The sequence below is a fragment of the Mucor velutinosus genome (assembly GCF_035048745.1).
Source record: "Mucor velutinosus strain NIH1002 chromosome Unknown tig00001569, whole genome shotgun sequence".
NCBI classification, from domain to species: Eukaryota; Fungi; Mucoromycota; class Mucoromycetes; order Mucorales; family Mucoraceae; genus Mucor; species Mucor velutinosus.
Window position 1 is genome coordinate 1,884,884 of NW_027041921.1, and position 22,881 is coordinate 1,907,764.

The following is a 22,881-nucleotide window of genomic DNA, read 5'->3' on the forward strand; positions in this document are numbered from 1 at the left end:
CAAAGACATCTAGCGGTTTTAACTTTATATCAGGACGAGTCAGTACACTTTGGGAAACTACACCCACGTCAGAATCTTCATCATCAGGCGCATCTCACTCAATAGTCTCATCTGGATCCGGATCTCCTACCACCTCCATATACAGCACTATAGCCACTGGATCATCAGAGGGCATGTGTGCTACAGGACCGCTGCCCACTGTTAGTGTTTCTATGGGATCTGGTGATGATACACCCACAGCTTCTTTTGCAAGCGACGATTCTCTTGAAATCTGCAATACAGTCAACACAATGGACCACACTGCCGCCACTTCATCAATCGAATCCTCGAGTCTGCCTATTCAAAAAATCAGAAGCTTGGATACCACTACCTCCAGTGATCAAGCACTGCCAAGTACATCTGAATTAGTCTGTGCACCTCTTGCGATCAGTGGACCGGCGTCAATCAACTCAGAATTACCTGCTGTCGAAAGCGTTCCAACAAACTCTGATGCTAGCGGTACCGCACTCTCAGCTTGTCCTCCTTTGACAACAGCCACAACATCTAGTGATTCGGCTAGCTCAATACCCTCTTCCACAAGTCCCCAAGTTAGCCAAGCAAGTCCCTCTGTCGTTTGTGATGTGCAACAGCCTGCTTCAGCTGATGATAATCTACAGTGTGTCGATAACTCATCCGATGCCAAACCAATGTCTAATACCGACATGCCAAAGGAAAAAGCAGTGTGCGATAACGGAAATGCTCCAGGAATCTCTAGCACTGGCAGCTCTAGTTCCACTTCAAATGAAGGCGCTTGCGGAGCTATTTCAGGGTCACCATCGTCTTCCAGTAGCTCCAATGGTTCTGGTGGGGCTTCTTCTTCGTCATCAAGCAGTAGCAGTGGTGGTAATAACGGGTCTTCATCCTCATCCTCATCCTCATCTGGTGGTAGCGGTGGTTCCTCGTCTTCTTCATCTTCAAGTAGTGGTGGAGGCTCTTCGTCGTCTTCCTCGTCCTCGAGTGGCGGTGGCAGCTCATCATCGTCCTCGAGTGGTGGGAGTTCGTCATCGTCATCGCCATCCTCTGGAGGACAAGGTGGAAATTCCTCTTCATCATCTTCTGGTGGTGGATCATCCTCTAGTTCATCGTCATCGTTCGGTAGAAGCTTTCTAGCTGAATGTGCAAACCCCAATGACTGTGGTGATGCTTTGTCTACTAAAGAATCACCAACATTCACCAACAAGAATGCTCGTCGTTCCAGCAAATCTCGCCATTCTAGCACATCATCCAGCTCGACATCCAGTACATCAAAAGACAAATCTGGCGTTCGCTCCTCAACCACAAGCAAATCTGAGACGACAACGGTAGAAGAGTTCGTCATTGTTGCGCGAAGTAATAGGACATCTACTTCGACCAGAATACAAACAGAAAGCATAAGCGTTGAGAATAATTTTGAGAAAGAGGGAGATACCCTAGACACCACAAAAGATAAACTGGCTATCAACGAGACTGATTCATATAAGCTTGTCAAGCGAAAAAGATTGCTGAAAAGGCCAACCTTGAACATGAAAAACACCAAACGTCCACGTTTTTCACGTAGCAATAGAAAGAAATACCAGTTGTAAAACTATTTTTATACTTGAATTGATTAATTGAATAATAACAAATATTATGTTTATACGGGGTTTTATGCTTTGGATGGCTCTCTACCTTTGCTTCGCCTCGGTGAGAACCAACCTGCGCAGCGGCAGCTCGCGCTACCGATTGCCCTTGCGTATCTTATCAAAATACTACTACTTTCATGTTGACCCTCTACTTACACATGAGAACTCTTCATATTATCTGTGGTTCTGATTCTTATATGATGCTCTACATCCATATACACGTAGCTATTTCATATATGGGCAAACAGCATACTGGTATTTCCCCTTTTTAGTCCTTAGTGTCCCTGATACAGCAAAATCTGAACGTTTTTGAGCTGCATTTTCTTACGTTCAAGGCCGTTCTAGATGGTAAGAGTAGCTCCAAACAATTGCTTTCATCTGGCAGTTGCTTATTGTCACCTTTGCTCAACATTTTGGGGGACAAAAAAAAACACAGCCAAAAATCAACCAAAAAGCACGAGGTACCCCCCTCATGGTTTTCATCAAAAATCAAACAATCGCGTTTTTGACCTTGATAATGAAGACTTTTACTATGGTATATCTTGAGTCAAAATGTTTCTATCAATCTAACGTAGCCCTTGAAATCATCTTTGTGGGACCTTGATATGGAAAATCTTGACTTTTTGGCCAGAAACCTCTTTTCATATTTTCATAAATTGCTCAATAAGTTTATTCAAAACATCTACGTTACTTGGCACCATTGGATGCGCCTTGAAAAGCATTCCAAGAAAGCTTATAGAAGCAACCGACGATTACGATATTTTACTTGGTCGAATCTATTAAAATAGTTCAAACGAGTTGAAATTTACCACGATTTGGCCAATCTGGAACAGACTAAGAGTCTGCGTTTGAATTAATTTTGGCTGATGGGGGGTTGGCCTGCAAACTCAATGCCGTTTTCATCATGAAGGCAATACAGTAAGAGATGCTTTGAAGCATACGGAAAATAGATGACAAAATTGCATAGCACTCTAGTTAGCCATGTTATTTTCCTTGCTTTCTACATTTAATAATACCAGTCTATCCAAGCATTTGTCAGGTCAATTTCTTTCCTTTTTGAGGTTTTAAACGTGTCTAGTAAGGAGGACCATGAATTTTTTACGTTACGATGAGCATGTCGATCCTTCGGCTGGTTTCCACCAAAGCGAAGCGTAGGTCAGAAAACCAGCCTACGTTCAGGTGGCTCGCGCTGCCGCAAGCCTTTGACTAATATTGCAAAATTAATCATAGCTAAAATGTTGGAAGAAACTTGATTGTTAATAGAAATTTAATATAACGTCTCTAATCATATATGAACTATGCCTGACAAATGCTTGGCAACCCAGTTTTCATATTAGGGGTGTAAAAGTGTCTAGGGACTATAAACTTATTATGTTATGATATTTGCCAAGTAATGGGGACGATGTGTAAACTGTCCATTGAAATGTCAAGGCATGTATCGCAAATGCAATCGTATTAAAGCATTGTTTTTTTTTTTTTCCTTGCTTAACTTTTTGTTTCCATTATTTGCATTGGTTTATAAGCCTCCAAAGCTTAACAAGTTCGACAATGAAGGCAATTCAAAAAATTGACTATCAACGTTAGCTTCCTTAGACCTGACATCCAAAGACTGCAAGCATAGAGTCTCAAGTAAATTGAATCGTGTAGAGACGGAGGGCCTCTCCCTCCCGATCAATCCAAGACGGATGTGTCATTGATGGCATTAGGTGCCAATGGCTGCAGACCTTTTGCTACTAGTATTATGCAATGTTTGTTTGTATATGCCACGCAGATTTGGAAAAATGCGATTACTACCTGATATTTGATGAAATGCACTGGATAGGCGATGAAACGTTGTACTTTAACCAGATTCAGGGCACGACAGCCAAACAGTGTACTTGGACGCTCTTTGCAGATCTGCACCGGCAATCCAAAGAATCGATACACATGTTGATGGTAGTACACTGGAGTAGTAAAAGCAAAATGTTTGTTTATTTGTTGTGCAAATGTCGTGGATCTAGGTATATGGACTACATAAGTCTGAAAAGGGTAAGCATGCGAAATATTGGCAAGCTTGGCAGGACTAGGTGAAACAGGCGCATTAGTGATAATTAGTGTTGACTTCAGTCTGCATTGAATACCTTTTGTGACCCATTGTTTATGAATAGATACACGAGCATCCACATCAGTACAGCAATGAACGCCAGCATCAAGATACGCATCAGCCAAATCAACATGGATTGGTCAGACTGTTTATCATGTTTCGTGTTTATACACAATGGTGATATGGGCAATGTAGCCAGCGTGATAAGTGTGCCTCCAATAAAGCCGCCAATATGAGAGAAATTGTCATATCTAGTTGAATTATTAGCGCTTTGCACATATTGACTAGGCGGAAATCAACTTACCCTGGCAGCAGGCCAATGGCCAATGTGATCACTATAAGCGACACTGTGAATACGATGTATGGAAACGATGGATAGGAAGTAACTCACCGAAATAAATAATAATGCATACCAATACTCTCACCGGATGTACTATTGTATGCCAATGTCTAATGAGATCCACGCAGAGAAAGGCCATTATACCCATGAGAGGAACAGAGCAGCCCATGCTAACTAAAATCGCTCGTCAAATGCTAATACGAAACAAACTGCTAAACCCTAAGCACACTTACCATTACCAGCTGGTACAAAAAGAGAGCCGAATAAATAACCAAAAACACCTGAAATCAGCCAAATGACGGCATATCGTCCAGAATGGATCCTTTTCTCTACTCGCATGCCAAGCCTTATATGAACCAGCATATTAATGGCCAACTGCACAATACCTGAATGCATGAACATAGCACTTATAAATCGATAGCCTTGGTCGGGTGTTGAGGGATCATTGAATGAGTTACCGCCGCAGACACTCTGTAAATCACAGACGCTCTGAGAGCTGGTTCTATTTATGACAAAAATACCGGCAGAGTCCTGATCATTGAATATTGGCCTCGTCACTACATCAGAAGCTACAAAATGGTCAATCTCTTCAAGTAGTTTTTGAAGTATGCATAGGTCCTACCTGGATTTCGAGGACATGTGTATATCTTGTCATTGACGGGGTATAAGGAAGAGGCACGAATACACGGTGTAAATCGAGCACCCGTGTATATCAGGGCCTATCAAGAAGTCTCATTAAACGGTGCTCTTTTGCGACTTGACTCTTGCCAAGTTACCTCTGCAGATGGCCCAACCATGACATTGAAAGGAGATAATTGTATGACAGCACCTAGTTGAACGTCAACCAACACTAATCCAAATACAGCTTTGCTTCAACATACCTGTCAGTTGGTAGTTCTTGATCAAACATCCAGCAAAGTAGGCAATCATAACAAGCGTACACAAGTAAGTGAAATAAGGTATTCCCGGTTGCTTGGTTTGGTTGCCATCAGTGTGAGCAGACTCCTCCTCCTTCTGCTTTGGCGAACGTAAATAAAAGGCGGCTTCTGTCTTGGTCTTTTCCTCTACGGGTTGAATCGAATTTTGAAAACCAAAAAACATGTTTGGACTGTATCCTAGCTCTTTCAATATCTGTTGATTGCGTTGATCGTACGTTGTGCTATAGTTGCTGTCCGTTGTCTGAAACTGCGATGAGCATTTGGAGTCTCGGCTTGAGGAATAGTTGCTGCTATCACTTGTAGTCCAGTAATCATGGTAGGAGGCCGTCTGTAATTTTGGATGCAGACTAGGATGATAACTCGGTAGTGGTGGTGGTGTATGATGTGGCCCTGCCATTTGCTGTTGATCTGTGTTTACTGGGCGAGCGTCATTATCGTACTCGTTTAATCTCTGATGATAGCTAGAATTGGTGCTTTTGGTGTGCGAAAGCTCCTTGTCGACTAACGTATATCTGACGATTTTGGATGAATCGTAACGCTTTAAATTAGGTGAAGCGTTACGGTAGTGGTTTCTACTACTATGCCTTGGCGGAGGATCAATGATTGGCCCATGTGGTAAAGTGTTTGCTGATTCCTGCTGTTCGTGGTTGGTATTGTGTGGATCTTGCAAGTGATCTAGGTAGATGTTACTACTGTCGTTGTGATTATTCGTAATACTATTACTTTTCTCATAGTAGCTCATCATTTGCTTCAATTTTTTAAAATGATATTGTCGATTGGGCCCTGCATCATATACACTTTGGATTGTGTCAAAAGTCTCTGGGCAAGTCTGCTGAAACATTTGTCTCTCTGCCAACTTGACTTCTTCCAGTGTCGAGGCAGATGTATTTATGGAAGACGAAAACAAGGGCGGCGAGTCTGCAATGTCTGAATGCAATGGACGCACTTCATATATTTTGGGGCTTTCTTTGTCAAACTTGTCAATCGAAGCAATGGCAAGCCTTGGTTGGTCTTGCATGTGATCGAATGGCGGCACATGTAGATAATAGCCAAACTCATTGTCGGGCGAAATGATTGGACTAGAGAAAGATGGCTGTAACTTGTCTCTGTTGTTGACCATTGTATGCTGCTATAGGGAAGGTATATGAAAAGATGTGTGTAAGTGGGATAAATGCGTACAATCGAGTAGCAGAGATGCAACGCTTTATCTATTCAGCTGTCAAGAAAATCAAAGGTGTTTATGGTTGGCCAAAAAAGGAAATCTACATACAAATGACAGCAAAAAATGCTTTTCCGTTGCTATGATTTATCTTATTCAAGCATCGTCGTGCAAAAAGATATCTTCTCCCTTCCATATCTGGACATGACACACTTCCACATCAATACCAAATCCTGTCAGTGTTTCAATCCAGACCTGCTGTGTTTTCGAGAGTTTATCCTTGGGCCCTTTGACTTCAGAAAACAAGCATTGTTTCTTGTCGTAATTCCAGCAACATAAATCAGGCATGCCGCCTTGACGTTGGCCAAATTCCTCAAAGAACAGCTTGCTCAGTGACGCCAAAGAAGCGGGCCCTATGCATTCCGCAATCTCTAAAATGTCCTGAGGTTCATATTTCCAGTTAATGCCAATGCAGGCTGTGTTTCTTGGTCGTTCTCGTTCATCCACTTGTTTGATAATCTCTATATACGCTCCCTTCTCTATCTCTCGTAACCGGGTGTTGATCAAATCCTGTCTGCTCTCATAAAAGGCGTCTGTGCGTAGGTCCAGAGGCTCGCTTTGATAAGGTGTTTCAAATACGCCAGGGATGGGTGCAAATACGATATCCCAGAACAAAAGCACCATCTGTTGTCGTATAGTGTGAGTCAATCATGTTTGGCGCAAACAGAAATACAGCTTACAATCATTCGAATAACACCATTCTCGCAATGTAAACTACACTATGTCAGCTATTCTGCATCTTCAGCATTCATGCGCATGTACACACTCACCCTTTGAACCCTTTCTTTTGGTAATACTCTAGTGAAACTTGTTCCACTGAACATTCTGCGCCATTATCACTTCGCCATACAGACTTTTTACCAATGATTTCCTCCGAGATCCTCTCGCCTGTGCAAAACTTTGAGGTCAGTCATCTCGCAATCTACCATGCATCATCAAATTTACCGTGTATCGTTATTTCTTTTGGCTTCTTTAGGTTCATGTAGCTAAAATCGTGCTGTTCTCTTCGAGGCACACAGAGGTCTTTTTCTAATTTGATGATCCTTTTGTGTATATCGTGCAAATAAACTAGATAAAGCATGTCAGATTCTTGTTGAGGCACATGCACTCAAACACACTGCTGTTTTACTTTGATGCACTCGATTATCGTGGATGGCATCAATGCAAGTTTGTAATGCTGCCTTTTTCTGAAGCCTCGTATTGTCGCTCTTGATATGTATGGTTTGTACTAGAGCCAGTCTATCATACCATTTGCCCCTTTTACCCAGCCGATACAAGCGCTGGGCCAGTAGCTTCTGCAAGATCAAGACCTCCAATTCGTACTCGTGCATTTTGGCCAACAGTTCAGTGCCGTGATCCATCAACCGGGTGTAGATCCAACCTGCTTCAAAACGTCTCATATAATAAGGCCGCTCCTGAGCCTCTATGATGCATTCCTCCCAGATCCCAATACTGTTCTCACAAATGGTCCATGCCTCTACCATTTTCTGGCGCACCGTTGCATCACCTCCCTCGGCAGAAATGACTTTTTTCGTTTTGGAGGTATTGAACACCTTGAGTCCTTCTGTCATTTGATAAAACGCCTTCTCTGTTTGCAAGGCTTGCTCGTATCTCAGTAAATCAGCGCGACAGAGCCAGATGCTGCTGGATCGGCATGGCGTGTACTCTGGATAGACTCGTTTGCTTGTTCTGGCCAAGATGGCGTTGGACATGGGGTTGAAATCATCCAGCAGGTTGATGCGGTAATAGACGATTTGCACTCTTTCAAACAATGCTCTGCGTGCTGGATTGACTCGAATGCATGATCCCAAGAGCTGTCTGATAGAGGCCCATAAATCCTGCATCTTGCTTGCGTTAGATTCTGGTATAATACTGGTTGTAGAGGCAAACTGAAGTATTTCCTTGAGAAAACCATCTTTTCTCTAGCACAACAACATTAGATGCTTGTCGATCACACCAGCTGCGCACTTACTGTACTAGAGTCCATTGAATTTTGCATACGTCGTGCCTTTACAATCGCCTTGAGCTCATCTTTTGACAGTATAGCAAGTGCTTCAGATAGGTCCTTTATGGTGGTGTCTGCGAATCCATGCATCTCAAGGTCCGCAGCAGTTTTGTCCAAATCACGAATGTTTCTTGCATAGTTGAATTTGCTCATCCTGAGCCATTTTTGCTTTCTCATCAGTAACCGAACTATCAAATGCTTTGACTCGTCTACAGTGGCGATGGCGTTCAAAAAAAAAAATGCATTTTTACCATGTAATTCTATTGTACGCTACCTTCCAGCAACTGAAATTGCTCAAACACTTGTAACTCATCCGTGCTAAACAAGAACTGTTCACCGTTTAATACAGTTTCCAGCATAGTATTGAACTCGTCTGTGTACATGGATGTAGTGAAGAATTCAGGGTCTTTGTCTTGGTCTTTGGCCTCGTCTTGCATAGATTCATTCTTTGATGGTGAGGGTGGCTCTGTGGCGGAACCAGCAAGCACAGTAGTTTCGTTCTCTTCCAACTCTAGTTTGATCTTTTTACTGGCGCTGGAATCCTCTTCTTCCATCTTTAGCTCTCGTTTCTTGTATTCACATGTATCCACCATAGCAATTAAATTAAATAAAGAGAAAGAAAAGCACGATTTTATTTTGACGTTTCAACCTTGTGCTATACATTTAAAAGGCAGTTTTTTTTTTTTTTTTTTTTTCTTTGCTCACTGCTGCTGTGGTTGCTGTTGATTCTCACTAGCACTGTTGCTGCTGCTGCCGCTGCTGCTATGTGAATCCCATAATTTCAGCAAGTCATTCGCCCTGTGCCTCTTTTGTTTCAGCTCGTTGCGTTTCTCGTCTGTAGCGTCTATTGTTGCCAATGACAAAAACTTGTTTCTCATAATGAGGCTATATTCAATAGCTACCAAATCAACCATCCACTCGTAACCACAAATCTTGCAATCTCGATTTGAAAAATGCACTTTAGGTGAGTATGCATCCGCCGTCTCTGAATTCACCCAGGGGCAGTACTCTTTATGCTCCTTGAAGACATCCAACTTTTCGCCCTCCTTGATCTGATGAAATCCTCGTTTACTGCAGCATAAATCACACTGGATACCAGGCAATGTATCACTCAACAGTTGCCATCCAAACAATGATAACAAGTAAGCAGCATATACAGTGTTGGTATCGGGCTTTCCCATCATTTCTCGTTGTTGCAGAAAGTGGACACCCAAAGCACACACTCTGGAATAGGTAAGATCGTCCAGCGGGTGCTCCAATGGTGGAATCAATTTCTTTTCTTCCTGGCTTGGTGATGATGATGATGTTGTGGAGGTGTCTTTACTGATTGTGCTTTTGACTCTCTGTTGTGCAAAAACGAAAAAAAAGGCATTTCGTTTCAGTCGACTGACGCCTTCCTCCAGTGATTGAATAGGGAAGTTGTATACTACGTCTGTGTCAGGTTCGTTTCTCCAACGACAGTTTTCTGCATGACATGAAACCAGACTCTCCTTGTATATTTTGGCTACTTCCTGGACTAGAATCGTTGTGCATTAGAGCGTGTTATCACCCATGAATCACTCTTACCTTTGGGATTATCAACGTTGGGATCAAAGGTAATCACAAACATTTTACCCTGACAATCATCACATTGCAAGATGCAGGTTTTGGAGTCCTTTTTACCCACCAAATGAGTATCTTTCCATCCATATTTTGCACATTCAAGAGCTGTAAAAGGTCGCTTTCGATAGTAGAATCTGGGAGAAAAAGAGTTTAAACGGCTGAAAAACTGGTCTCTCTTTTCTGCAATCAACGCTTTTCTTGCTTCTGCTTCCTTGGTTGCTGCTATCATTACTGCTTCTTCTGCCTCGGCTTGGTCTTGCTCCAACTGCTGTCTTTTGCCTCTACTCCTACAAGCGCCATCTCAAGTTAGTCTGCTGCATTGATTGCTGATAAACGCAATGTAGCTTACTCATCGTCTGTATCTGCTGCTTCTGCAATAAGGGAAAAGGATCGTTTGCTCTTGATCATTGGACCCAAATTTGCTTCTGCTCTGACTTTCTTGATGAACTCACGAAGCTCCAAAGCCTCTTTTCTTAACTCGGTGGCACTGTTGCTTGTTTCTGCTTCGTTGGGGGTATCCATTTTGTGTGTATTATATTTGTAAGAAAAAAAGAAGAATGAAAAAAAAAAAAAAAAAAAAAAAAAAAAAAAAGAACGCGAGAATGCTTTTTTAAAACGCTGCTTCCCAGCTTGGAGATCTTGTCCTATGATTGGGCATATCAGTATCAAGCAGATGGATCAACTCGTTTCCAAATGACTCCCTACAAGGCCCACTAGAAACGAATCTCCTTGATTAAAACCATTCGAAAGCAGCATACAACCTTTGTGGCACATGCATACTGTCTACCATAAAGTGAAAGTGTCAATATCTCAACGAGACAGTTGTTATCCACCGATACACAATGATTTAAGTGATGCAAACACTGTTAGGCTATTTTGATGGGCTAGTCAAAATGCGCAAGTATCTACATCTTTGTTTGCCGGGTGAGCATTTGGAGGTAGATATAGAGCGTACATTATAAAGACCAAGGCTTTATAAGTAGTATCCGTTTGCATATAGCTCGAGTGCTATGTCCAGCTTTGCCCAGCAATATCATCATCATGATCTTCAGTAGCATGTTCCAACGAATCGCAAACTTCCAAACCATCCACAAACCCTCCCGAACATGCTTTGACATGATCCAACTTGATCTCATTTTCAGCATATGTACAGTTTTATTAGTTGGATGTTGATTTTATTTTTTCACAAAAGAAAAAAAAAAAAAAAAGAAAAGTATAGTGTATAATCCTCTCTCTCTCTCTCTTTCTCTCCAAAATGAAATGATCGTCGAAAAAGTAATTTAACGGTTAGCTATAGAGTAAGACAGATTAGCATACACAAATCAACAAACACTCCCCAGTAGCAAAACTTACACTTGGCAACACGCTCAAGTTCGTCCTTCTTCTTGATGGCATAAGAGTTGGCAGAACCCTTGGCAGCGTTGATCAATTCATCAGCAAGACATTCGGCAACGGTCTTGACGTTACGGAAAGCAGACTCTCTGGTACCAACAGTCAACAAGGAGATGGCTTGGTTGACACGACGGAGAGGAGAGACATCAACAGCTTGACGACGGACAGTACCTTGAGAACCGATACGGGTAGAGTCTTCACGAGGACCACAGTTGATAATGGCATCAACCAAGATTTGAAGAGGGTTGGCATCAGTCAACAAGTGGACAATCTCGAAAGCGTGTTGAACAATACGGGCAGCCATGAGCTTCTTACCGTTGTTACGGCCAGTCATCATGAGGGCGTTGGTCAAACGTTCAACAATAGGGCACTATCAAATAGATTGACATTGCGAAAAATGTCGGAGAAGACGTAAACACACTTTTCGCGAGAAAGGACTCTTTTTGATTGCACTTACCTGAGCCTTACGGAAACGCTTGACAGCGAAACGACCAGCAGTGTGGGGCAAGTAGACTTGTTGACGGATTTGGATATAATCTTGGAGAGAGATATCCTTGACCTCAACATCTTCGTAAGACCACTTGTTGAACAATCTACGGGTACCATCAGCAGAGGCACTGACATCGGCGGGCAAACCTAAAGCGGGCATGATAGTCTATTGTTGTAGTAAAGCAATGTTGTGGTTGTAGGTGGATAGGTGGATAGATGGATAGATGGATGGATGGAAGGATGGATGTTGAAATTTATAGCAACAGTTGTAGCAATGGATGGATGTAAAATTCCAAGATGAGTCATGTGAAATTGATGTGGTGGGTAATGTAAAAAAGATGAATGGCATGTTTGTTAGTATCGCTGTTTTGGATTTCATTCATGGATTATGATGTTCATACCTAGTTTATGAAAAAGAGGAGGATCTAAACAGTTCAGGCATCGTGGAGCAATACATGCGTTGATGCAGGTGCGGGCTGTTCGAGTCACATCAGACTCCCGGTGGTGATGGAGCACGGCCCCATATGAGCATGATTTACTGAGTTGCTCAGTGTTAATTTTGTGATCCACTGGCCAATCAAGCCAGTAACGGGTGGAGGAGAAAATTGGATCCATATATCCGAGAAACTGACGGGTATATAAAGAGATGAAGCAAGGCAGTGGCTACCTACTTTGCAACAAAATAATCGCTATGAAACTCTTAATTTTTGGAGGAACAGGACTCACAGGACAAAAAGTCATCGAGAAAGCCATATCAAAGAATCACCAAGTGGTTGCGTACATGCGATCCCCTCAAAAGCTGGATCCGGTTTTGGCCTCTAAAATCACAGTGATTGAAGGTGAATTAGACGACCAAGAGAACATAATGCATGCTTTAGACGGCGTTGATGCGGTTTTGTCTACCTTGGGCCCTACCTCTGCTCCTTCAAAAGGATTGCCAATTACCCATGGTTATCAAACCATTGTTACATGCATGGAGCGAAAAGGCATTCGGCGCATTATAGCTCTTGGAACTCCTAGCTATAAGGATCAGGAGTATGATGGGACATCCTGGATCGCAACTCTTGCTATAGGCAGCATCAAATGGATGATGCACGATGCTTATTTGGAGATGAATGGCATTGGAAACGCCCTGCAGGCATCTCATCTTGATTGGACTCTGGCCAGAGTATATTTCCTTACGAATGGTAACGAAGGTACTGTTAAAAGCGGCTATGTAGGCGAAACTGGATTCTTTATTTCTCGTAGCGATCTTGCTCAGTTTTTTATAAACGAACTCGAGCAGAACGAATTCGTCTTGAAAGCCCCAGTTATTTATGCTGCTTGATTTTACCACATCCGTTAACATAACCACCACATAATATATTACTTCATTTTTACATTATCATGCTTTGAGTAGCATTGATAGCTTGAGAGATTATCTCAGTGGGGTATACATTTTATATAAAGTCTCATGTGTGCAATGCATACTAGAAAACTACTTTTTTCAACCTACCACTCTTGTGGGGGTTTTCTTTAATATGTCTGTAGCCGTGAAGCTGACCCTCCTGCGCTGCTCCGCATTTGTATCAGTGCGCACGGTTCATATACAAGCAGACAGCATACGACTAATGCCTCTTACTACTCATAATAAAGCAAAACACATCAAAATTTGGCTGCATTTGAGCTGTGTTTTCCCGTGCTAAAAGCTGTTTTAGACTGTCAGAATAGCGCCCAACAATTGCTCTCATCTAGCACGTACTTGCTGACACGTTCGCTCAACTTTTTGGGGATCAAAAAATCATGGCCAACACTCGACTGAAAAGCATGAGGTACCCCTCACGGTTTTCATCGAAAAACAAACAATCGCGTTGTTGACCACAAAAATGAAGACTTTTACTATGGCATCTATTCATCCAAAATGCTGCTCTCGATCCAACGCAACTCCTGAAGCCTTATCTGTGAGGTTTTTATATATATACAAAATCTCGATATTCTGGCCTTAAACCTCATTTCATAATCTCAAAAAATGCCCGACAAGTTTGTTCAGAGCACGTCTTATATGTAGCACCATCAGATGCGTCTTGAAAGATACTTCAAGAAAGCTTAAGAGTGCATGGTATAATCACAGCAGTTTATAGTCTAATATCGCAAAATAGATTGAACAAGTCGCAAAAGGAGCAAAAAAAAATTCCCATTTTGAGCAAAGAAAATGGTCGGAGATGTAATCAGCTTTTGGCTGACAAACACGCTTTCCTATCAAGCTATTCAATGATGGCGATGCTGATGAGAGGAGAATCGTGAATCGAAGAGCACTACAGGCTATCCTGGCTATGCTTTGTATTCTCTGTTGCGCATGATCCTATTTCATGTATGCAAATGTCGCTGTGTCGAATGCCAAACACAACATTGCGTCTCCAAAAAGGCAAATCAGAGCATCTCGGTACGTGTCTCATGGACATCCATATGATGCAATAGAGTCAACTCTAGATTGTTATGAAGAAATTAAATTACATCACTGTCCAAAGCAAGGGATTTCAAGGAATTGAACAGCAGCTTCCCAAAGGACTTGCTGATTAATGATAAAAGTAAAGCTTTCAATGCAACAATTGGGGACACATATGCTGTATTTTACATCGCTGACGAAAGATTCCGAGACGATAAAGGGGAGGATTTTGCAACCGTTGCGACGCCAACATGACCGAATTGGATATCTGATCTTTTGGATCATTCATGGATTACTTTAAGGTGTCGCGCAAAACCAGGGATTTCTGTGATTCAGCATCAGATGTAGCTACATTTAGGGCAGACTCAGGGACATGAAATAGGATTTATAATACCAATGTCTATTCATTCATATTACGTGAAATGGATTTATAATTGATGCTTACAATTGATATTCTAATGTGTGATACAAAATGGCATTGCATTTTTACGTGGCCTACTGCATTGGGCACTGGTCCAATCATGGCGCTGAACAAGGATTACTAAAGAATGCAACAGAGTAACACTGACAACCAGAATGATTATGCGGCTTTACCTTACTGAGACCGAAACCCTTGCACACCTCAAACATGCCATATAGTATAAATAGCATGCATTGCTTGGTAGGCCTCCTCTTTTTTTTTTTCATTTCTATTTTCCGTATACAGAACAACCTAAAATGTCTCCTAATCTTACTCTCTACACCTTCAAATTATCTCTTTGGGCCGGTGTCCCTCGCTTAGCCATCAATGAACTCAACATCCCCAACGTCAAGCAAGTTGAAGTGGATCTTTCCAAAGCCGAGAATTTCTCTCCCGAATACCTGAAAATCAATCCTAACCACACTGTCCCCACCTTGGAGATCGATCAAGATGGCAAGAAATCTTATTTGGATGATACCAAGTCTGTCGTCGAATACTTGGACAAGTTGGCTGGTAACAAGTTGAGTCTTCCTGAAAAGAAGGCTGAAATCGATGCATTTCTCAAGCACATGCATGAAGAAGCCGATGTTGGTAATCCTCTCTTCTTTACCTCTGGCAATCAAGAAGAGCTCAATGCTAAGCAAAGCGTTGTGCCTCCCTTCTTGGAAGGCCGTATCAAGGGCTGGGAAACTTATTTGAAGCAAGCTCCTGAACACGAAGCTCTTTACCAGAAGAACATTGATGAAACCAAAGACCTTTTGGATTATTACAGGAGCGGTAAGCCCGAGGATATGTTTGCTTTAAACAAGAAGCTTTGGGAAACTGCTCAGCAATTCCTCGACCGTGCTGAAGATTTGTTGAAGAAAAATGGTGATTATCTCTTTGGTACCTACTCTGTTGCCGATGTTCATTTCACTGCCTATCTCTTCCGCGATCTCATTGTCCGCAAGCCTGAACAAGTCTTTGAGAACCGCCCCAACTTGAAAGCCTATTATGAACGCCTTCAAGCTCGTCCTAGCTTCAAGAAGACATTTGAATAATTTATACATTATAATATGATATTTTACCCTCTCGCTTTCATTCAACACATTCATCCCATTTTGTACATTTTAAATAGATAAAAAATAAAAAAAAATTGCTATTATTTACCACTCTACAATGTGAGGCTGTTGATTAACTAAGATTGGGGCGTTTTCTTGTGTTTGGTTTGCCTCATTTTTTTTTACCACAAATCTGATTGTAATCCACTAACCGTTCACGGGCGGCAGACATTAGATAGAAGCTCTTCCGTTTTGAATTGACGATAGCTATATGGCTCTCTCTTTGCCGTACTCTGCACTTTTCAATGCATATACGCAATGCCTTCATGAATAGACATTTTAAGGGAGCACAAAGTTCAGCTGCCCTAATGCAAACGTCGTATGGCGCTCAACATTACCGCAATTTGGTGCAGGCAGAACCTGAGTGACTCCTACCATGAATAAAACTCAAGAGTGGCTTCGATCCGCTTTTGTATCTCGTCCCCCCTTGAAACATTAATTTATTTAAATGACATGTGCAAGCTCTTTATTAAATCATGCTCGACGTTATAGCACAAGCACCAAATTAAAAGGCTATGAGTTCTACGAAAAGACATTGGGATCGCCGAAATACATTGTAGGGCCCATGGTGGAACAATCTGAACTGGCTTGGCGAATCCTCAGCAGACGGTACAATGCCCAATTATGCTACACACCCATGTTCCACTCCAAGCTGTTCAGTGACCCTATCCATGGCTACAAATACCAAGATGACCAGTGGTCTACCAATGCAGAAGACCGACCTTTGATTGTACAGGTAAGAGAAGCAGCACCATGGCGGATTAGGCTCAACTGACGCTCGAGATAGTTTTGCGGCAATGATCCAGACACGCTATTGAAAGCAGCTAAAATGGTGGAGCATCAATGCGATGCTATTGATCTCAACCTGGGATGTCCTCAATACATTGCGAAAAAGGGAAGATATGGATCGTTTTTGCAGGACGATTGGGATTTGATCTACAAACTGATCTCCACATTGGACACACATTTGCAAGTGCCAGTGACAGCCAAGATCCGAGTGTTTTCAAGCGAGACAAAAACAGTAAATTATGCCAACATGTTGATTGCGGCAGGAGCGCAATTATTGACTGTGCATGGCAGACTACGAGAGCAAAAAGGCCATCATACAGGACTCGCAGACTGGAGCAAGATCAAGGCAGTCAAGCAGCAGTGTCCCCAGGTACCAGTGATAGCCAATGGCAATATACTCTATTACGATGATGTGCAGCATTGTTTAGACATGACAGGCGCAGATGGAGTCATGAGTGCCGAGAATCATTTATACAATCCAACGCTGTTTATGGCCACTGACATGCCGCCCTTCACCTTTGATATCGCCTTGGAATACTTGAGCATTTGTAACACACTGGCACCGACCAGGCCAGTGATTATCAAAGCGCACTTGTTTAAGCTGTTCCATGCCAGTCTGCCCGTGCATACAGACCTCAGGGACAGACTAGCAGTGTGCAATTCAGCAGATGAAATGCACACGATTACACTGGAGCTGAAAGAGAGAATACAGAGACAAGTGGATCCTGCAAAGGAGATTGTGGATGTGAATCCAGAAACAGGCATAAAAACATATGCAGCATGGCGATGCCAGGTAAGATAATGAATCCGTTACATGCTTTATTTTCTCACACAAACTCACTTTTTGCTATCCTAATTGTAGCCATACTTTAGACAAAAACCTGTTATTGATCATCAACAAGTTTCAAATGACAAGAGAAGAGAAAAAGCCATCAAAGCCTTACAGCGTAAAAAGGCCTTGACGTTAGAAAATAAACAAATGATCCACGGACATTAAACAAATAAAGCGTTCATGATTACACAAAAAGGCATGTATCATGTATGAGCATAAGAGAGAAATCGCCATTTAGGATCATCATGCGAATGTTTGCAGTATGTGTGTGTATGTGTGTGTATGTGTGTGTGTGTGTGTGTGTGTGTGTGTGTGTGTGTGTGTGTGTGTGTATGTGTGTGTGTCGCTGTCTCTCGTCTCCTTGTTTTAATGCCATTCTAAAGCGATGTACCTATATTTATAGCCATCCGTTGTTATGCTTCATTCGCATGTTGCATCCCTCTGGCCAGTGTATTTGCATTGCCACTCTACCATCTAGTGCCATGATCTGAGACACGAAAACCGTATGTCCTTAAAAGTAAATAATTTAGGTCTGCACGGTTGTTTCTTGAGAATAATCAAAATTAAATGAGGTTAAACAAAAAAACTTGTTTAATAGTTGTCAAGGATACTCAATGTATGAGCAAACAACTTGTGAGAAACGCATTTTTATATAGTGATCGACTGATTTCTGTATATTGATCATGAATCGGGGGGGGGGGGGTGGGATGCAACACCCGGAATCCACTCGACCGTAACTTTTTACATCCATATGGTCATTCTACTCCTTGCTTGCTTGCTTGCTTGCTTGTTGTTGTTGTTGTTGTTGTTGTTGTTTTTGTCAATTTAAAGATGATTATCATAATAAGGGGGGGGATCATAGTATATATATATATATATATATATAACCCCCACCCCCCCCCTTTGCATTTCATCTCTCATTCAACATCATCTTTCTCTTTCTCTTTGCAACTGTACATAATAAAAATGCATCACTCTTTGTTTGATAGCCCATCTTTTCTCCAAAAGATTTTGAAAAAGAAATCTTACAATCGACCACTCTACACATCAGAGATCGTCGCTGAAGTAGGTCCATGGAAGAAGCAATTCCAAACAGCTTCCAAGGTAGCGCAGGCCGCTTACAGCAACAGAAAGCCTAAAACTTACAACATCCGTCAGCCTGAATTATCGCCATCCACGTCCACCATCACTACATCATCTCTGCTCTCTGACTCTGCCATCATCATTCCAACGCCATCATGCTCCACACCATCACAACACCGCTACCATCATTACCAGGCACCTGGTGCGCCGGCACCTGCACTTGGGCCACCCTCACGCAAAAGACCTCTCAGCTCGGAAATCCTCATCAAAATCATGGATCAGAAACTAAAGCAGCAACAGCAGCCTTTGATGGCTCCTACCATGACCAAATCCACATCAGCATCCACTGTCAACACCTTCCATCCACCTCGTCTCACAGCCAAGATCCAATCCACCGTCAGAAAAAACAGCCATCGCCACCATCCTCGCACACATCCTTCCGCAAAGACTGCTTCCGAACCATCGCACCACCACCACCACCACCACCACCACTACCACCACTACCAACGCAAGAAATCCATGGAGACACAACCCCAGCCTTATGTCTTGACACTCAATAATGACGAGCAAGATCGCATGGTAGCACAGCACTATCTTTTAAGAACAGCCTTTGGATCAGACTTTAATGCGCCATTGAAATCTCAATTGCAAAAGGGCATTGTGGTGCTGGACATTGGCTGTGGGCCAGGCACATGGACCATGGAGATGAGCACTGCATTTCCCAAATCCACTTTTATCGGCATCGATCAAAATGCATTTTATCCAAAGGACATCAAGCCACGCAATTGCCATTTTAGAACATGCGGTTCACTGGTGGTGACGCATATTGCACAAACAATCAGCTTGCCATTTCCCGATAATAGTATAGACTACATTTATCAGCGTGACATGAACTGGGCTTTTACTGGACAAACATGGCAGCCGTTATTGTTGGAATATCAACGTATCCTAAAGCCTGGTGGTTGGATTGAGTGTGTGGAACCTGATCTTGAAACACAAAACAGCTTGGAGCAAGAATGCATGATGAACGACACATGTAAGTAGTTGTTGTATAGCCATAGAGCCATAGAGACTAATAGCCTGCCCTAGTGATCAATGGCCTGTCCATTCGTCAACAAGACCCTTATGCTGTCCATCGTTTACCCACTATGCTTGCCATAAACGGATTCAAACGAGTGGAGGATTGCTCGCAAACATTTCCTCTGGGCTGGGGATCATCGCACTCCAACAACAATAGTATTCTAGAGGAAGACCAAGACGAAAAAGATGTTGCTGATAAACCACTGTCCAAAGTACCACAACAAGACCGCTGCTCTGAATTCGCACGAGCCATGTCTAGTCAATACCTCTTCTTACTAGAGTCCCTCAAGCCTTGGCTCTCTCAAGTCATGAACCTTCATCACGAAAAATACGACGAATACATCTCTGGCTTGCCAGCAGAATGGAAGCGCGCTAAAACCTACATTAACTGGCACTGTATTATTGCACAAAAACCATATATCTTATAAATAAACCTGTATATTTTATTATCGCTAAGAGGATGACTGTGTGAACACCAATATAAGCATGGCCATGTTCATGGGCCAGTACACGGTGCAGCAAAACGTCAGAAACCAGGATCTTACAATTTGGTAATCCAGCATGAGTGTGGATAGGATGTCCACTTGGGGCAGTCCACTCGTCAAACTGAATACATACAACAACCCCATAGGACTCAAGCCTAGCAAGACGACAGATTGCACACATTTCCCAATAGCATGCGACGAGGGGCGAATGAAGCTATAGGGTATCACAGTCAAGATGGCTGTTGCAATGCCTAATGTGAAATTCAGGAGTGAGACGGTTGCGATCACCAATGCACTTGCTGCAAGACAGAGTGATTTAAGGATAGTGCCATCGTGCTCCACAGCCGGTTGTGTGCTGATCCAAATGACGCATAATACGACTGTGGACAGAGCGATAACGGATGAAGTAGTGTATTGTATAGTGATCGCCTGTAGCATCTTAGGGGGTCAGTGAACACATTTAAATAGCACGCTGCACTCACTTACCTCGGTTTCTGTGAATTGGCCGAGATACTTCCATCCAAACGAAGGCTGCATCAGGTTGAATATCACAATGCCTGCCACATGCGAAATAATCAGCACAGTGAATGCAAACAAGGTGTGTCTCTTGCCCACGGAATACGCTGTGGAAACATCCGTTTTTTCTGGTTCAATTGGCTTCGTGCCCAAATAGTAGAGAGCCAGCGATTGGAAGATCAAGGCACATGCAAACAAAATGACAGGCGGCATGTATTGACTGATGGAAACATAGCGAGCAGGTTGAGGCAGCAGGTAAAAGAAGAAGGACTGATGAAAGTGCTCCAACAGGTTGTTTAGACTACGGAAGGTGGATTCCACCAGTCTGCCTATGCGGTTGAATCCATACAACTGGCCCAGATGCTCACTGCCCACAATGCCATGAATGGTCACTGCATCGATGGTGTAGCGAAGGTAGAGTCCAGAGTCGCTGGATGGATGTCCCAGCACCAAATACTTCATGCTCTGCAGCATGTGATTCAACGATCCGACATAGTTACCATACGCATGATGCTCAAACGGATGCTTGACTGTATCATGCAGCGTGATTCGAATAGGTGGGTGGGTTCTTGTGGCCACTGCTACGATGGTGTTGATTAAATCTAGATTTGGCAGTTGTCCGTTCACGCCCTCTACCCACAGATGTAGACAAATGGGTTAGTCATGGTGGCTTTAGCATTCCAACGGTCATACACACCAAAAAAGATGCCCATTGTTTCATAGTCTTGGGTGCCTGGGAAATCTAAATTGACAACGCCCTGCACTGCACCTGATCTGGGCATCACGACAGAGGCAGATTCGTCTGTCGTGCCATGATAAGCGTCCAGCCAAGCTTGCGTGCCCCATGTACCCTCATCTGTCACTAGCAAAATCACATCCTTGGCCCAGTAGACGTTTCTCTTGAACAGCTTGGCTAATGACAATAAGGATGCAATGCCGTTGGTATTGTCTATTGACCATCATTAGCAAAAAAAAAAAAAAATAAGTGTGTTTGACAAGCAAGGAATTGCTATATATATATATATACATTCTCCGGTTCTTGATTTCCATGATGCACTCAGAACAAGTGCCTCTTTACCATCGCTGCGAGGAGCTCTATTAATAGCAAATGCATTCACGCCCTTTTCATCAAGAAGCAATTAGCTTTCATCCTAGGGAGGTTGCTCTATTGCTACCCACCTTCTTTGGCTCTCTCCCCTTGACCTCAAACTGTTGAATCGTGGACACAAATCCTGTACGTCTGAATTCTTGATGGATGAACTTGGCTCTCCTACAAAGAGTGTGTCATTCTGAGCATGTGGTGTACTGTTGTTGTTTTTTTTTCATGCAAATCCATTACGTTTCACTATCCTTATCTTGGATATCCATCAGTTTATCGCGGTAGTCTTCTGCAGTGCGAATGTCGTTGAATCCATAATCTAAATTAGCCTATTACGTAAAGGTGTGTTGAGTCATGCTCATCCTTGTCAGGAACACACACACACACACACACACACTATAAATGTTGGCTTACCTGTCCAGGTAATAGTGCGTTTTCAGAAATGTAGGTTCGTTTATTGTATCCATCATAAGGTAATATCAGCAGCCAAGCAATACCAATGACAAACAAGAGTATGCTACCAGAAAGAGTGAGTTGATCATCATTTCCACACCAACACTCTAATTTTTACCTCAAGATGGGTACAGATTTCTGTGTGATGCGCAAGACTTTGGCGCGTTTTACTGGATCAATTGCTTTGTTGTTGGCTTTCCTCGCTGCCCATCTCTCTTTTAGTCTATTCAAGAGCATAATCGTCTTGTAAATAATAATAATAAAAAAAAAAGGGCCAGGAGCTTCACTTGATGCTTCTACAACAAAGTTTATTAGAAATCTTGGGTTTCAAACGCAGCGCCATCATCGTGGTTGCTAAGTGACGGATCTGGTTGAATGCTACGGTGTCAAGAGTTGCGATACAGCTTCTAAAGTCTATACTCCATCTATCAAGTAGCATTGTCGTTTACTGTAGTCAATACAAGCTACAATCAATGCAAAAAAAAATCTTTACATCTATTATGACTTTCCTTGGAAATGCAAAGAATTTGGCACATTGGTTCCATACTTTTACCGGCTGGAAGTCGAGTAAACATCTCCAGGCGCCCCTCTTTGATTAAAGGCATTCAACTTGAAGCAATACATGCGACCAATATGGCATGAGACATAGCCATATATTACGCCCATGCTGATTTTATATAGCATTATAAACATTGTTCTCAATTTGGTGAAGCACATTTAGAATGCGTAGCTTTAGACAATGCTTGGAAGTGAGCTCTTTGATTTGGGTTTTCTAAAGTTCAAAATTATCCTTATGAATCTTCAAATAGACAACAGATGTGCCTTGTTTATTTAAAAAAAAACAGGAAGGA

At 42.5% G+C, this 22,881-nt stretch overlaps 10 protein-coding genes across 10 annotated transcripts; 4 read left to right on the forward strand and 6 right to left on the reverse strand.

Annotated features, from left to right (window-relative positions):
* Window positions 1-94: 94 nt before the first annotated feature.
* On the reverse strand, window positions 95-1,357 carry ATC70_012814 (uncharacterized protein; the record flags this gene model as incomplete). Its single annotated transcript, XM_064831984.1, has 2 exons — window positions 95-336; window positions 460-1,357. 2 exons carry the CDS (start codon window positions 1,355-1,357, stop codon window positions 95-97), a joined length of 1,140 nt encoding a protein of 379 aa, XP_064678264.1.
* Window positions 1,358-3,742: 2,385 nt separating this feature from the next.
* On the reverse strand, window positions 3,743-6,121 carry ATC70_012815 (uncharacterized protein; the record flags this gene model as incomplete). Its single annotated transcript, XM_064831985.1, has 7 exons — window positions 3,743-3,974; window positions 4,028-4,058; window positions 4,115-4,237; window positions 4,297-4,632; window positions 4,686-4,782; window positions 4,840-4,892; window positions 4,945-6,121. 7 exons carry the CDS (start codon window positions 6,119-6,121, stop codon window positions 3,743-3,745), a joined length of 2,049 nt encoding a protein of 682 aa, XP_064678265.1.
* A 195-nt stretch (window positions 6,122-6,316) lies between these two features.
* On the reverse strand, window positions 6,317-8,818 carry ATC70_012816 (uncharacterized protein; the record flags this gene model as incomplete). Its single annotated transcript, XM_064831986.1, has 7 exons — window positions 6,317-6,844; window positions 6,901-6,934; window positions 6,991-7,108; window positions 7,166-7,288; window positions 7,350-8,142; window positions 8,193-8,434; window positions 8,500-8,818. The coding sequence occupies 7 exons, from the start codon at window positions 8,816-8,818 to the stop codon at window positions 6,317-6,319; spliced, it is 2,157 nt and encodes a 718-aa protein (XP_064678266.1).
* Window positions 8,819-8,926: 108 nt separating this feature from the next.
* Window positions 8,927-10,349, reverse strand: ATC70_012817 (uncharacterized protein; the record flags this gene model as incomplete). Its single annotated transcript, XM_064831987.1, has 3 exons — window positions 8,927-9,741; window positions 9,792-10,114; window positions 10,177-10,349. The coding sequence occupies 3 exons, from the start codon at window positions 10,347-10,349 to the stop codon at window positions 8,927-8,929; spliced, it is 1,311 nt and encodes a 436-aa protein (XP_064678267.1).
* Window positions 10,350-11,107: 758 nt separating this feature from the next.
* On the reverse strand, window positions 11,108-11,868 carry ATC70_012818 (uncharacterized protein; the record flags this gene model as incomplete). Its single annotated transcript, XM_064831988.1, has 3 exons — window positions 11,108-11,118; window positions 11,181-11,589; window positions 11,677-11,868. The coding sequence occupies 3 exons, from the start codon at window positions 11,866-11,868 to the stop codon at window positions 11,108-11,110; spliced, it is 612 nt and encodes a 203-aa protein (XP_064678268.1).
* Window positions 11,869-12,399: 531 nt separating this feature from the next.
* ATC70_012819 (uncharacterized protein) lies at window positions 12,400-13,035 on the forward strand (the record flags this gene model as incomplete). The annotated part of the gene is made up of 1 exon (XM_064831989.1): window positions 12,400-13,035. The coding sequence occupies one exon, from the start codon at window positions 12,400-12,402 to the stop codon at window positions 13,033-13,035; it is 636 nt and encodes a 211-aa protein (XP_064678269.1).
* Window positions 13,036-14,850: 1,815 nt separating this feature from the next.
* Window positions 14,851-15,633, forward strand: ATC70_012820 (uncharacterized protein; the record flags this gene model as incomplete). The annotated part of the gene is made up of 1 exon (XM_064831990.1): window positions 14,851-15,633. The coding sequence occupies one exon, from the start codon at window positions 14,851-14,853 to the stop codon at window positions 15,631-15,633; it is 783 nt and encodes a 260-aa protein (XP_064678270.1).
* Window positions 15,634-16,141: 508 nt separating this feature from the next.
* Window positions 16,142-17,479, forward strand: ISC1_2 (phospholipase C type enzyme; the record flags this gene model as incomplete). Its single annotated transcript, XM_064831991.1, has 3 exons — window positions 16,142-16,429; window positions 16,481-17,275; window positions 17,345-17,479. The coding sequence occupies 3 exons, from the start codon at window positions 16,142-16,144 to the stop codon at window positions 17,477-17,479; spliced, it is 1,218 nt and encodes a 405-aa protein (XP_064678271.1).
* An 801-nt stretch (window positions 17,480-18,280) lies between these two features.
* CDC7_2 (Cell division control protein 7) lies at window positions 18,281-19,905 on the forward strand (the record flags this gene model as incomplete). The annotated part of the gene is made up of 2 exons (XM_064831992.1): window positions 18,281-19,433; window positions 19,487-19,905. 2 exons carry the CDS (start codon window positions 18,281-18,283, stop codon window positions 19,903-19,905), a joined length of 1,572 nt encoding a protein of 523 aa, XP_064678272.1.
* A 24-nt stretch (window positions 19,906-19,929) lies between these two features.
* ATC70_012823 (uncharacterized protein) lies at window positions 19,930-22,267 on the reverse strand (the record flags this gene model as incomplete). Its single annotated transcript, XM_064831993.1, has 8 exons — window positions 19,930-20,391; window positions 20,449-21,110; window positions 21,176-21,427; window positions 21,506-21,599; window positions 21,658-21,748; window positions 21,818-21,906; window positions 21,992-22,094; window positions 22,149-22,267. 8 exons carry the CDS (start codon window positions 22,265-22,267, stop codon window positions 19,930-19,932), a joined length of 1,872 nt encoding a protein of 623 aa, XP_064678273.1.
* Between the last annotated feature and the right edge of the window lie 614 nt (window positions 22,268-22,881).